This window comes from Passer domesticus, chromosome 1, assembly GCF_036417665.1.
Source record: "Passer domesticus isolate bPasDom1 chromosome 1, bPasDom1.hap1, whole genome shotgun sequence".
NCBI lineage: Eukaryota > Metazoa > Chordata > Aves > Passeriformes > Passeridae > Passer > Passer domesticus.
Genome location: NC_087474.1, coordinates 89,417,712 through 89,433,296, shown reverse-complemented (window position 1 = coordinate 89,433,296; position 15,585 = coordinate 89,417,712). Strand labels below are relative to the sequence as shown.

Here is a 15,585-nt window from a genome sequence, read left to right as displayed (position 1 = left end):
GGGAAAGACATCACATAGCATTCTTGTATTATGAAAACCCTTTTCCTTCACATTCCAGGTATTCTGCCAAGAAACAAAGGACCATACCTGTGTATGTTTTTTTCTGTCTATGTAGTGTTTTAAGATTATTTGACAAGAATTTGCAAAAAAAATTTTTTACTTCTTTGTTAAAGCAAAAATCAAGATCCTGCCTCTCATGGCAGGCTGTTTTGACCAGGTTAACATTGAATCATCAGTCATTTTCTTGAAAACAGGGTTAAAAAAGCAACTCTAACTTATTTTGCATGTCAGAGTATTTTTGATTTTTATTAAGCATTCTTAACTAAAACATTAAAAGCACCATTGGAGCAGGGGAAGAGTGTGAGGAATCTTTCCCCTGGTCAGGAAGAAGTATCTGAGATAACGTGGGACAAGCTGACAGCAGCTTTTTCTGTTTTGGTGCACCTTTTCAGTTCCACATGTAGGTTTCAATAATGAAGGGATACAAGTAACTGGAAGGGTCTTAGATTACTGCTCATCTAAGGTCTTCTGAAAACTCCCCTGGTGTCAATCTAGCACCATGCCCAGCCCTTTCTCGTAAGAGGCTCTCCAGCTGAGACAAGATCCTGAGAGGGCATGAAGGACATGCAAATGCAGAGATTGACCTCCACCTCTGCTATTCAAGACAAGATACTCATCCTAGAGAAAAGAAACATAAATTCCAGGGGCTTCAGGAAAGCAAGCAGTGAGCAGGACCGTGAGTCACTTATTTCATCTCTTTTTGGCTGGAACTAGGAACTAGAGCACAAGTCTTGTAAGGAGCAGCTGAGGGAGCTGGGGATGTTTAGCCTGGAAGAAAGGAGACTCAGGAGGGACCTTGTTGCTCTCTACAACTGCCTGAAAGGAGGCTGTAACCAGGTGGGGGTTGGTCTCTTCTGAAAATTAACAAGGGACAGAATGAGGGGAACTGCCTCGAGATGCACCAGAAGAGGTTTAGAGTGGTTATCAGGAAGAACATTATTCATGGAAAGGGTGGTCAGGCATTGGATCAGTCTGCCCAGGGATGTGGTGAAATCACCATTCCCAGAAGCATTCAAAAAAATGTGTAAATGTGGTGCCTTGGGACATGGTTTAGTGGTGGGCTTTGCAGTCCTGATTAATGGTTGAACTTGATGATCTTTGAACTCTCTTCCAACCTAAACCTGTGTTTCTATGGAATAATTGCTCTGCATACCTGTACTAATAATTACCATACAGTTAATTAATACCTCTGAAGCATGTTTAAACTCTTTTTGGTCTAGAATTATTTAGTTTCTTCTCTATGCTACACCAGCATTCCAGGGACTGCCTTACTTTTATGTGATGCACAATTCAAGGCAAATTTTTCTCTCTTTGTACCAAGTGCCATTGGCCAGGCTACACCTCTGTGTCAATGTGTTTGCAGGTCCCAGGACAAGGGAAGAGATGAATCTGACTCCATATTTCTCAGAAGGCTGATTTATTATATTATGATGATATATTATATTAAAAATGCTATACTAAATTATATAGAGAAAACAATACATCAGAACAATACATCAGAAAGGAATTAATAATAAAAACTTGTGACTGCTCAGACCCTCAACACAGCTGGACCATGACTGGTCATCAAGTAAAAACAATTCACATGGGACCAATCACAGATGCACCTGTTGGTAAACCATCTCCAGACCACATTCCACAGCCATCAGATAGTCAATTGTTTAAATTTCTTTTCTGAGGCTTCTCAGGAGAAAAATCCTAGCAAAAGGATTTTGATAAAATATCACAGTGACACCTGTGGATGCCATGGGTTCTGCCACTGCAGATGAACAGTTCAAGTGGTGGGATGACTTGTCTTTCCTCCAGACTCTTCCAACTGCCATACACTTCTTGAACAGTTCAAAGGAAAATCAGGCAACTAGGTTTAGACAAGAAGGCATTTGCATTTCAAGGGAGCATTGTACTGACCTCTCCTCTGGTGCAACCTGTTTGTGTCAGCATCTAACTGCCCTCTTTCTTTGCACTGGTGTCAGCCTGATAAAAGTAATATTTTCTTTACTTGTTCTTCTACAACTTTCTTTTTGATCAAATAAACAAACAAAAACCCCCCAAAACCAACCAAACAAACAAAACCCACAACCCCCCCCCCAAAAAAAAACCCAAACAAACACAAAAACCAACAGAGCCATCCCTGTTACTCATTTGCCCAAAAATATTAACAAAGCTATATGTTTTCTAAGTCAAACAACTCTCACATGGAGAACTGGCTCACCATCTGGATTTGAAAATAAATGTTAGGGTTGCTTTTCCATTTTTTCTGACACCCCTCCTCAGTTTTTACTGTCTCTTCCACCTTCACTGCCTGTGGAAGGTGAATCATGGTCATGGTCCCTGCACTGATGAGGAGTTCCATCCCCTCTACCACTACCTTATTCTCCAGTGAAACTTGATGCAATTTTTCATAATGGAAAAGGGAATCAGTAACCCAGGTGAAGAAGGGAGAATTTTAACTTCCCGGGGAGCATGTCATTTGAGACAATATTTTTGCCAGACAAATAATTAACCTCTACGGAGCATGGAAAGCACAGGTTGTATGCACTGAAGCCTTGCTCAGATGTCAGATACTTTTTTTTTTTTTAACATCCCTTGGCTCTTAGCACATTTTATTATGTTGAGCCCTCTAATGGTGCTATTCTGAGACCAGTGGGATATCAGGGCTAACACAACCTTGCACTAACACAGCCTGTGCAGTGAAGAAATAAGATGTCAAGATCTTAGGAGTACATTGTGGCAAAAGACACCATTGTGTAGCAGCACAGTTGGGCCGAGACTGACCTGATCAGAAGAAAGAGGACAATATACATTCATTGGAAAAAAGTAATTAAGGTGGAATATTTAACACTATGACACTGTCTTAAAATGCTGCTCACATTCAGAGTTGTGGCTGAACAGTCCTGCTAGTAGGATGCCACATATCCTGGGTGCAGGTTCACAGCACTCCTGAAGTGGTCTATGCCCACAAGTGATAATGCAAATCTGGTTCATAAGTGATTTAGGTATTTTGTTAAAACCTCTCTGACTCTGTGGGAGCACTTCATGCTCTTTTGCTATCCCCAAAGCACTGAATACTGACACCAAAAGCAATCAGCTTGGCTAGATGCTGTGATTAAGGCATACAGCTCTTACAGTAAGCACACTCTGATTGTTCTCCAGAGAGCAGTACAGTGGGTAGCCTTGTCACCAGACGTCCCTGCTCTTTGTATCAGTAGCTCGGAGTTCAGCTATGTTACATTAACCTTGGCTTAATCCATCACCATCACTTGAGTAACAGCACAGCTGTTATCAAATACTCAGTATGGTCCTGTTTCTCCTGGAAAGAGATTTTTACTTTCTTAACTGGCCCCTTGGTGGATATAATTTTGTAAGGGCCTGGAATAATATGTTCTTTGCTAAATTTGCCATATAATAACCTTGGCAACATTGCATCAGATCAATGTTGGTTTCCCTCATTTATCCCCCCAAAACAGTGCCTTTGGGCAATCTCTGTCTTTCATCATTCAGCATTTGACAATGGTAACTTTATTCACCCCACTGAGGAGGAAATGTTTTGTTTCCTCCATATAAAACAAACATCCCAGAGAATTATTCCTACATTAAGCATTAGGAAAGATGGTAATGAAAGATCTTGTTTCACTGGGCAGCTAATTGCACTTGCTGGGGATGACAGCTTAAAGAGTAATGTAAACAAACCCAGTGATGCAGTAATTCCCCCCAGGACATGCCTTGTGTTATTCTGTAGTAAATAAAGTCAGCTGAGACCCTCTTGGCCAAAATGTCATTAGTGACATTAAGAAAATGTCAGCGCTTGCTGATTTATACAAAGTCTGGGGACTCTTCAGAACTAGAGAAAACGTTCCCTGTAAATATGAAGTCCAACAAAACTGCGGTTTTATACAGTTTTTGCAATTAATTTTGTTGTTCTTACATGTAGCTTAAAACAAAAATAATTTCATGATTTCACACCTGATTCAGCACCTGAACTAGAATATAACTATCTACACTGGATCAACAGACGTCACACTAGAAGGTTGCTAGAAGATAAAAAAATAACCTTTCAAAAGAAAATTAAATTCCATGTGCCTCTACAGCTTCACCATCTCTTATTCACTCACAGCTCACATGGACAATCTTTAGCACCTTTTCTCTCTACCCTTTAATGAGTTCTGACCAGCTGTCTGTACAAGAAATATGTAACTATCCCTCTTTTGTGCCAATGAGTTCTGCAGTCTTGGTAGAGCTTTAATGTTCAGGCTAACTGCTAACAAGCTGGGTAGGGCTTTTACTCCTGAATTTTGGGTGGCCACAATGCAGCAGCCCTATCTGGGGCAGGTGTAGGACCCATCTAATGCTGTCAGTGGACAGCAGTCATACCCAGTCTCCACTGACTGCAGCTGGAGCCCACACAACTGTCTCAGGTGTACATGTAAGAATCTCATGCCCCTCGTCTTTTTTGATGTGGACAGAGAGAACCTCACCTCCCTCCCTGCATCAAAAGGGTACAGGAATGCTGTGGGCCTTGTGTCCTAAGCTTCATACAACACGGATTCAGGGAGCTTATCAACATTTAGGGTTGCTCCAAGACAGTATGTAATTTTTAATGCTGACATAACCTATATTGCTTCCCTAAGTTAAATAAAAAATATCACATCTGCCTCTGCTCTATTATCAATCATTGCTTGGGTAGCCACAAGCAATCTAGAAGGATTTGCCACACCTGTCATTGGAGCTGATTTGTATGCACTGCGTGGCAGTAGCAGAAATGTCGCAGATGCCCTGCCCTCACTAAAACACACATATTTGCAAGCAGGGAAAACTGAACCTCAGAGCAAATTTCCAGGTCTTTAAATTCCTGCTCTAGCCCTGTATCCCAGTCCCAATTTAACAGGTTCCACTAGGTCAGGCACAGCACCACGCTGTTTCAGGCCTGGAGTAACTGAGTGGCAAAGGTGTGGGCAAGCCACTGGCCAAGCAAGACTCCAGGCTTCTATCTTTGCAGGTTCTGCCACCTGACGGGTAGGAAGTCTTTTAGGGGTATCAAACTGATCAAAGCTTTGTGTCTCTTTTTGAAAAACCTGTAGCTCCTAATCCAATAAGTTTTTTATTCAACATTCTTTGTAGCTCTTTGTGACTTCATGCAAAAGCTTACTTGTTTCTGCTCTACATCCACAGGGCTCAGTTCTTTCCAGATTTTTTTATTTGCCTCTAGACTGGCCACTGGCTACTTGGCCATAGCGCTCCCACAGTTAACCACACCAGGGACTTGCCAGACATCACTAAACCTCCATCTGACTTATAAAATCTATGGCTATTTCACTGGTTGCTACATATTTTCTTTATTAAAAACAAAAATAATCCCTTTTCTCTTCAGCTTCTACAACTCAAAGCAGCGAATCTGCTCTTTTTTCAATTTTCTTTGAATGTCATTTACCCATGATTCTGTTAGGAATAAAGCATGGTTAAATGAATTTCTTTTGTCTCTGGTTAATATAAGCAGAATTAATATAATTGAAATGGGAGTACCAAATCCAACCTGCCTTTCAATTTCTTTCAATTAAGTTTCATTTAAATTACCCTGTGTCATTGGGAACAGTTATGTCAGGTTTATATGCTAAGGAAAAAAGCCATCTTCAAATGACAATTTCCTACCACATGAAAACAATAATACATTTCTGTAACTACTAAGCATCTTTATTATCATTCATGCAATTTTCTTATAGATGCAAATTTCTTTATATCATTCTGGAATAAATAAATGCAGTATTCCTGAACAAAACCCTTGGATGCACCCCTTTCTTTGTGCACAGTTTGCTTATAATATTTTAATTTATAATCAATAACCCTCTACATCTTGGTGTTCAAATGAGAAACTATTTTTGGCTCACAGGCGGGAATTGCACATCACTTAATTCTGCTCTAATAATATTTGAATCATTTAGGGGAGTAGTCATCTTGACAAAAACTATTCAAATCTTATCCTGTCGTGGTGAGAGGAATTCCTTTCTAGAGATGTCAAAGTCATTAGAAGATGTGTAATTAGCAGCATTGATAATTTTTGTTCTTCGTGTTGCTTATACTTTAATAAAAATCTTTGCAAGAGCTCTCCTTAACCTGTTAACAAAAAATTATAGGCAATAAGATCGTATGCATGCAAAAAGAATGCTCATTCTATTGTTTTCACTGGTTTATTCCCTGAATCCTATTTCCTCTAACTTTGTGATTTCTAATTTTGTTTACTGCTGAGGTAAATTTTCTCTTTTAATTACTTTCTCTCTACACAGCACAAAGACATCGCTGAAAAGCTCAATACAGGGAAGCTTTGTAAGCTATTCCAAGATAAAAACTCTGAAGACGATCCAAAATCCAGTGAAGTCTGTGAAAAACATCCCTCCCTCTGTCCTTTGGAATCTGTCCCAAATGAGGTGCTGCACTATTGTGCCAGGCTCCCCACTCTCCCCAAGGGAAACAACAGTGACTACCTGGCTCCAGCTTTTGTTCCTCACACAAAGCACTGGAGAAGAGATGGCAGCAGCTCAGCTTCTCACTGAAACAGTCTAAACAATGAGGCCAACATGTTTATGCAGGAATGTACGGGAGTGTTTATATGCCAGCCCAGTTCTTAGAGACTCTCACTGTAGGAAAATGAGAAAATAAAGTATTTAACTGTGCAAGTAATTTCAGCTGGAGCCCATTATCCATCTGCTAATACAGTGCAGCCTGGAAGCTTTGTCAATGACAGATTAAGGTCAAACAAATGATCATTCCTACAATATACACTCCTCTTCCTAAATGTATTTTTCTTTTATTATGTTGTGAAATTCTGATCAAAAAGCCTTTAATAATATTATATTAGTACAAATTTATTGCAGTGAAGCTACAGCAAGTTTCTTGAATAACATTTGGGTCCAGAAAAGCCAGACAGTATATTTAAGACAGGCACTCTGGACTCAAGAGTTTGCAGGCCAAAAAGGCAAAACACGGGAAGAACTGCTAAAAGAAGATGCCATTGTTTCCTTTTACAGGGGCAGAACCAAAGCAGAGGGTTTGTGGAAATGGGGTATGCAAGGATTGCAGGCACAGAAATAACAGTGGCAACTTTAAAGCAACTTTAAAGTGTCAGGGTGAAACTGAAAATCCCCCATGAAGTGCCTAAAAATATTTTTCTCCAAACTGCAATTTGTGCTGAATTTTTTTTTTACAGAAGCACTTCTTTAAAAGATTTTTCAAGATCAGCTGTCTTTAAAGATAAAGCTGTTCAGACAGAAAATCCTAACCTGCACAGCTGTTCACACACACAGGCTACATGCAACTAAAGACAAGATCTTAGTGTGAAGTGTTAAGCAAATCAATCCAAATGGACTGCTTGTTCTGCAGCCCAAAACATAACACATCAGAGACAGGAAGGTAATTAGCAGTATTTAATTTTATAACTGCAAAGTTACACAAGGATAATTGAGGTATGTTTTGGATTCAGCCACAGGTCTTAAGCACTAAATAGATAAGCCTTGTTCACTCAGGCACATTGCTCAAGTGTTTTAGATCTTTGCACAAGCTGTCTTGTCTTTTACCATTGTTCTGACCAGGAGAAAAATACCCTTTCTTCAAAGTCAGACTCAGAATACATAAATCGAGAATGATAACACTGACTTTTTTTTTTTTTTTTTTTTTCCAAAGAGCATTTTATTATCTACTGAAGAGAAACGCTGCCTGGATGCTGGCTACCATTATGTAAACTACAGATGTCTCACCAGTTCTTGTGTAACAGAGAGGGAGGGGTGGTGCCTGCTTGCCTCCTCCCCAAGAAGCTGCTTTGCACAGAGGATAAGACTTTACTTAGCCTGTCCCACAGCAGCTGAGCCCTGGCAGTGCCCCATCTCTGCTGCACACAGCACAGGTAGGAAAAACTATGGCATGTCACTGCCTCATCAGGGACTGCAGCAGAACGCCAAGCACATGAGGAATCATGATTAAAAAAATGTTTCAAGCAACACTTTTGAAGGGGAGGGGGGCTGTTAAAAACTAGAGTCTGCTAAAAGTAAAGGCAGTCAGGAAGAAATTCAAATTTTTTAAGATAGTCCAGAAACTACTTTACTACTCTACTTAACTTTGATACTTCCTGGCTTAAAAAAAAAAAAATTGTAGGAGAAATGAAATCTGACTTTTTAAAGAGAATGCTACACTTTTTGCACACTAAAAAAGTTTTTTCAAAGGAGATGCACAGAGTTGTGAGTGTCTACTAATTTAGAGCACACCACAGGAGGTGCCAATTCACAGCAGGCAAACAATTTGAATGTATTTAGATACCTAATACATGTGCCTATTTACCTTCACTTTTCTCTTACGAATTTCACAGGTACTCTCTCTGTCCAGCATAGGTATGTTTCAGCTGCAGTAGTGAATGATCAGCATTTTTGAAAAAAGGATCAAGGACTTTGAAGAGAAGAAATCAAGGCTCTGAAAACCAGAAACACACAGCTGGTGATCACTAGTCAGCTTGGTTCAAAGGGCTGAAATATGATATTGCTGGAAAAAAGGGAATTTATCATAATATTTACAGAATAACCACATTCAGAGAAGACACCAGTTTTTTTAACAGGACACAACAGCACAATTGTGGTATTTTCGGGGTCTTCAGGACAAAGGAGGAATGATTGGATTTGACTCCTTGTTTTTAGAAGGCTAATTTATGATTTTATTATATTGTATTAAAGAATAGAGAAAGGATACAGACGGAAGGTTGAAGGATACTAAAGAAAAACTCATGACTTTCTCTTCAGAGTCTGACACAGTTTGGCCCCTGATTGGCCAATAAGTAAAAACTATTCACATGCAACCAATGAAACAATCACCTACTACATTCTAGAGCAGTAAAACACAGGAGAAGCAAAACAGATAATTATTGCTTACATTTTTCTCTGAGGCTTCTCTGCTTCCTAGGAGAAAAATCCTGGTGAAGGGATTTTTCCAGAAACTATAATAGTGACACACAATTGTTCTGTTTTTTCCCTTCTTGAATGTAGCAAAATGAATTAGTTAAAAAAAAAAACCCAAAACCAGAGTCATAGAAGAAGAGTCATACTTCCTAAAAATCTAAGGAAGTTTTTCTAAGTGTCATGAACTTCTAAGTAACAGTACAGGGTTCCATTTAATGAAAAAATGTTAATCTGACTTACTTACATCAGGCCCCAAGTGGCTGAACCTCTGTCATGGGAAGATTGATATTGATCACAAACTGCAGAAACTTCTCTCCTAAAGTCCAGCACAGATCTACAGCTAATGATGCTGGCTCTTCCCTAATGAGAGGCTTCTTGTATGAAATCAGTTTATTATGTCCTTGAGCCACACACAAAAAGCTTCCAATATAGGAATGAAATTTAAAAGCACATGCAGAAAAGTAGCCAAGAACTTGTTGGATTATAGACTGGATTGTCCATTATTTCTGAAAGATTATTTTGACTATGTATCAGAATAATAGGGCACTAAAATGTGGGAGTGCTTCTTGTACTGCTAACATGTTCCTGCCATGTTAGGTGTGCACTTCACAGGTTCCTCACTTATCAGTGAGGTTCCAAAACACTGATCCCAAACTAGAAAATTTCAATTTTGGCAGAGTTTTTACTAGTTATTTGCCAGCTTGTAAAGTCATTGAGATATTATTGCACTTCATCCATCAGCAAGCATTGGGAAAGTACCCCAAACTGCAGAAAAATTAGTTCAGACAGGTGATGAGCCTGAGGACTGCTCCCAATTTGTGCAGCATTTGGTAGAAAATGCATGACAGTGGATTTACAGATTTCAAGGACTGCCACACTCAAATTTTCAAAGAACCTGTATTCAGCAACATAAATCACTAGTTTATCTTCAAAGTCATGAGCTATGCAAAGTAACAGACTCACCATTACTTTTACTCATCTTTCTAGTTTAGAAGTGACATTTAGAACTAAGCAGATGATTTCAGGAGCTCTGACTTTCAGCAAAAATGGGAACATTATGAGACATCATGAGAAAAAACAAGACAGTTGGTTACTCAGGGTCATGGTCTATTCTTCTTATTCATAGCATGTTTTCCCACCAGTATATATCTTTTTCTCAAAAGTGGCTCCCAGTGCATCTCAAAGCAGTTCCAAGCCCTTTAATGTGTCTTTCAGCAGCAGCCTTTGCTAAAACTTCCACTGTAACCCTCCAGTTTTGTCAGCAGCTGCCCTGGCGATGTGGACCTGGGAGGTAATCCCTATTCCATGGTCTCTGGCCTGGGCATATTGTTGGCACTGATCCTCCTCATGCTCTCCAGAGGAACGAGGAACTTTGCTCACACCATGCCTTGCTTCCCAGCCAGATCAGAGAAGCACCACCAGAGAAATGTGCCCCTGCTCCACATTTGTACTTGGCTCAAATGCTGGTGTAATATCTAATTTAAACAGCATGTAGCTATTGACTTAATGAAAAGTTCAAATTCCTTTTCTCTCATACCCTGCTGGGAGTCACTGCCTGGTGTCGTTTTGAGCTGCAGTGCTGGGCAGGGGAGGTCTCCTTACTCAGCCTGCTCCTCCTGCTCTTCCCTCATCCCTGAAGGAAGCAAACCCACCTGTTGCACGAAATGTGGTGATTCTGCTGGGAATTTGCACCATCTGTGCTGAGCTGACACCACCCTGCAGGAAGAAACACTGCCTCTTTTGCAGCACTGATGCTGGTGCACTTGGCACACACACCCGAAAATGACTCACTGCAAAACCTTCAAATGGGCAAATTATGTGTTGAACTTGGCTGTCACAGCTCTCAGCTCTGTGTTTCTTGCAGTGCTGAAGTGGTTTAAAGTGTTATTAATACATTTGTCTTACCTGACTAGGGATTTACTAGGCAGAGGTAAATAAAATGGGGTGAAGAACGTGCAGGATATCACTAGAAAGAACTCTGAATCCCAGGAAATGCCTGCTGCTGTCACTCCAGGAGAGAAGGAGGATGGGCACAGACCAGTGAGGTGATGTGGCTCTCCCCTCTGGTGCATGTGCTCTGCTCCTCTCAGTGCCCCTCACTCAGGCCAGCCCCCAGCCTTCCTCCCCATCCCCAGAGGGATGGTGCTGGCATCACTCCTCAGCCTCCCAGCTGTGAAATCACCTGGAAAGCTCATTCACTCGGCTCACTTTATGAGTGTCAGGACCCTGCTATTCAAATATTTACCACTACCTTGTGGTATAAAACCAGTGGCACCTGCTGAGAAATGCATTTGATCCAAGCTGTATTCATTAAACAAGACTGCTCATTTTATACCTTTGCCTCTTGCTACAGAAGTCATCCCAGTAGCATCAGCAAAGGATTTTCTCCTCAGAAAAATGTTGGTGCTTGCACACATAAAAACAATTGACTCTCAACAAAAACAATTTATTCTCACCTTGCTAGTAGCAAGGCTCATTTAAATGACAATATTTCTTAGCTCTTTAAAGGACATTTCATTAACTTTCACAACTATAATTGTAAACCCTGATTTTTTTTTTTTTACAGAAGCAAAGGAGCTGGTTTTGGCTTTGACACAAGGAAAAGTTTATAGGTTCCAAGGGTAGGTTTGATATGGGCAACCAAAAAGATAATTTGCAAAACTAAATATTAGATCTCCATGGGGTTTTTTTCAGTATTGGAAAAGATATTTTTAATTTAGCTAAGAACAAGAGAGAGGTGCAACAGAAGGGGGTTTAAGTTGAATGCCATGTAACTATTTTGCCATGTCTTGGCAAAACCTTACCTATTGCAGTTAGCAAACTGTACAGCAAGATGTTATGGCTGTGCTGACAAGTTTTTTTGTAATTAGAATGGTTTTCCCTCTCTCAGTAACCTTACTTGAATGTACTTACCTTTACAATAAAAACTAGCAGCAATTTATCTTTTATAAACATGATGTATCCTCTTATTCCCAAACCAACATTTTCAGCAGTTTCCAATCAAACAAAGTTCAATATAGAGGTCCCTGCAGGTAAATCTCCTTGCTGGGTGATAAGCAAGATGCCATTTTTATAAACCAATCAACAAAAAAATTAAATCAGCTTGGTAGCAAGTTCTCAATTCTATCTCAATATTTTATAGGCAAAATCCCTCCTGGAAATTTCTAGGAAACATCAAGGTTTATTTTTCTTGTTTATATTCTGAAATGTCATTTTTTTCCAGATCAATTAGTCCACACTGAACCCTTGTACCAATTATGCCTCATTATGTTGCTTGTAATGCTAATGTGCTAACTAGTGTAATGAAACTTTCACGAGCAATATAACTAACTGTTCTCATAATTAAGGCAAAGCATGTACCTTTCCCAGGCTGCCAAAACACCATCTCCAGGCTTCTGATGTGAGAGTTATCATCTGCCTCAGCAGCATTCCCCAGCTTGTGCTTCCCCTCATCGACTGGCCACATGTGGGGCAGTACATGATCAGGATGATCAGTGCCTCCAGGCAGGACATGCCTCCTCCAGGCACTAATGAGAAAGGAGATACCTGACTTGACTCCTCTGCCAGGAGAAGAAATGTACAGCATGAGAGGGAGTCAGATCATGTGCTAAGTTAAAGCACATGTCTTCTTCAGCTGCTGATTACTAAATCAGGCAGCATATCTGTGTTTTCTGTGCCACGTGTGCTGAAAATGGAAAAAACCTCTGCTTTGGCCATGTGCCTTAATGTGAGGGAGAGAACCAATCGGTGCAAAACATTCAAGTTTTGCAGTTAAATTCCCCCTCCTTGACTTTTAAGAGCCCAAATTGATGAGTACAAAATCGATGCATTGATGCCATTGGGGGCTGTCTGGTCAGCACTTCACTAACAAATTACCCGTATGTGGTGCAAGCACACTGTACAGCTCATGGGCTGCATCAGCACTTGCCACCATACCTGGAGTCCCCTTCAAACAGGACTGCATGGACATGGAGAAGAGTCAAGTGTAAACCCTCTTCCAGAGAAATGCCTCCTCTGGCCCTGTCCCTTCCCTACTAATCTCCTCTGGGAAAGCAAGATGCTCTTTCTTTCCTTCCTCTTTTCATGAGGAAAGTGCCTTATTTTCATCTTTTCCACAACCACCCACAGAATAGATGGTAATTTTTCTTTCACTTGGTGTGCAAGTTCCTTCATGAATGTGAGACAGGCTGTAGTGAAGCAAACCAGAGAAATCTGAGTACAGCTTAACTTTAAGAGCAGCCACGGTATTTAAGGAACACTTCCCCATGAGATTTTGACACTGCGTAAGTGCAAATAAACAGAGGGGGCAAATGCAAATGCAGTTATCTACAGCTGTACATAAGACAAAATTCTAAAACCTAAAAAGATTTAAGATATCTTTGACCGTGACTTAACATTGCCCTAATAATTGAAGCAAGAACTTTTAACTTGCTCACAACACTTGTGGCATATAAATAAGTGTTCAGATTTCCATGATTCCTGAAAATATGCAGTCTTTTTGATTTTGTAGGCTTCAAAAGTTTGCAATTCATGTCATTAATTTAGCCATCGAAGTCCAACCATAAATTTTAAATTGGAAGATATTGACCTTGACCTCCTTATTTCAATTTCACCAGCTGAAAAGCTGAGATAATAATATTTACCTATCTCAATGTCTTCTGATTGTTAATTGCTGCTTCTGAAGTGGCTTGACTATGGAAATGTCATCCCTTGATGCCATCCTTCTTACAAGGGAAGTTTAAAAATGTGCTTGTTGCTGGACATGCAAGAAGCAATGAAAAGGAAGTCATGCTGGACCCATAGGACATTTCCAAAGAAAACCAACCACACAGAAACATCTGTGTCCTTTACTGAATCAGTAACAGACTAAAGAGAGAATGTAGGCAATGAGAACATCACAGGAAGGCACTGCTTGTTAACTGGCCCTGTAGAGGGGGTCAGCAGGAGTCTCCATACCTGCCCTCTGTGGCAGAACATGCTCTGAGCAGGGGCAGCTCTTCAGTTGCATGTTCTATATGCACACAGCAGGGTATGGGCACTAAAAGAACTGAAATGGAACTGCAGAGGATTTACCAGCACAACGCAGTCAGAGTTAGCTACTGACTTACCCCACTAATTCCTTCTCCAGCAAATTAATGGGAATTTATTAGGAGGAAGAATTCTGATAAAAAAGGATGAAACAGAGGGAGCAGGATATTTAAAATTGCTTAAATGACTATCACATGGAAGGTATGATTTCTAAAGGGGAATGTTTTACAGATAATTTACTTTCACTTGAACATCTCCTGGGACGAATCCCATGATGTTTGTGATTTGTGAAAATCACATTATGAAAACACCAAGAAACAATGGAACCATTGGGCTAGATAAGCATCTGTTTATTTTAACTTGGCAGTATGGCAATTTTAATGATTTCAGGATAATATTAAATAATCTCATTGGAGAACATTGCATTTCTGCAAAGATGAAAATGAGCATGATCCTATTAGAGACAAGGAAACCTAATAGATAATCTGCACAATAGGGAAACAATAATAGCCCCACTGTTATTCTGTGAGTTTCTAAAATGTTTTCAAACCACACACATCTTATCAGGATACTAATTCTTTAAATCACTTAAATACAGGCACAAAGCTTTTCCCAGAATATGTAAGTATATTTGACTTTCAATGAAAGCCTCTGGTTATTCACATGTTTTATAGTCTGGTGAAGCACCAGTTAACACCAGAGAGACCAATTACCTCAGGAAGCGATGGGAGAGGAAAAATAAGAAATCCTCTTAGCATGACTCATTACACATACAAGGAATCACATTTCCTAATATAGGGTGTTATTATTTTGATATTGTACAAAGAAACAAATACAATCTCTGAAGTCCCAAACTAAGGCAATAAACTGGATTTGTATCCACACAGCCTTGCTGGAGACCACTTTGTATCTCAGTATCCTGGTTTGTATTTTAGAGTGTAGAAGAAACAGGTGGAGAAAAATTCAATGCATTGATTATAACAACTCTTTGTCCTAAAGTACTACTTGTAATTTTCTGGCCAGTGTTCATTATGTTCTAGAAAGAAAAATAGTTCTAAAATGACCATTGTGGCCCTTGATGGAGCTACACCACATGGACTCAGATGGATTTCTCTAATGGGCCTGGTTGGTAACCACACCCTATACCCCATTTGCCTAATTGTATAGGTATATATCTAGGATAAGTAATTTGAATCACAAGTCATTTAAAGCATTTGAGTAATGCCAAAATAAGACATCTGTATATTTGATATTATATTATATTATATTATACAATGCTCTGCTACATTTGAGTATTCTGCAATTCAATTTCAGCATCTATAAAATTACTATGACATTCACTTTTACAGCATGAGATATTTTGCTGAAACCTGTCATTCAATGCAAGCTAAAGTCTAAAGCACTCCAAATTCTCACAGGAGAGAAGATAATAAAATAAAATTGTATACATTAATAAATTATGGCAGCAAATTCTAGATTTTCCCTTTAATTTCTTTGCTTTTTGAAAATATTTCTGTTTCTGGTTTTGTACCAATGTTTTTCCCGTACTGGACTGCATCAGATAGCA

At 39.7% G+C, this 15,585-nt stretch overlaps 1 protein-coding gene and 2 long non-coding RNA genes across 6 annotated transcripts in view; 1 reads left to right on the top strand and 2 right to left on the bottom strand.

The window, feature by feature from the left end:
- The window catches only part of SNRNP48 (small nuclear ribonucleoprotein U11/U12 subunit 48), a 42,948-nt gene that overhangs the window by 26,942 nt on the left and 421 nt on the right, over positions 1–15,585 (bottom strand). For 3 of the 4 annotated variants that reach the window (XM_064428563.1, XM_064428573.1, XM_064428583.1), the window contains exon 1: positions 12,351–12,518. The exons of the other annotated variant lie outside the window; for it this stretch is intronic. In XM_064428563.1, the coding sequence (XP_064284633.1) occupies positions 12,351–12,503 (153 nt within the window). In that variant the 5' untranslated portion in view covers positions 12,504–12,518. Of the gene's footprint in view, positions 1–12,350; positions 12,519–15,585 lie in introns of those variants that run through there. 4 annotated transcript variants of the gene reach the window in all.
- On the bottom strand, positions 5,865–8,513 carry LOC135305259 (uncharacterized). The gene is made up of 3 exons (XR_010366489.1): positions 8,383–8,513; positions 6,537–6,689; positions 5,865–6,168 (listed from the first exon to the last, which is right to left on the bottom strand). It is a non-coding gene; the product is annotated as an uncharacterized LOC135305259 (long non-coding RNA).
- On the top strand, positions 7,587–11,931 carry LOC135305271 (uncharacterized). Its single transcript, XR_010366499.1, has 2 exons — positions 7,587–7,951; positions 8,411–11,931. It is a non-coding gene; the product is annotated as an uncharacterized LOC135305271 (long non-coding RNA).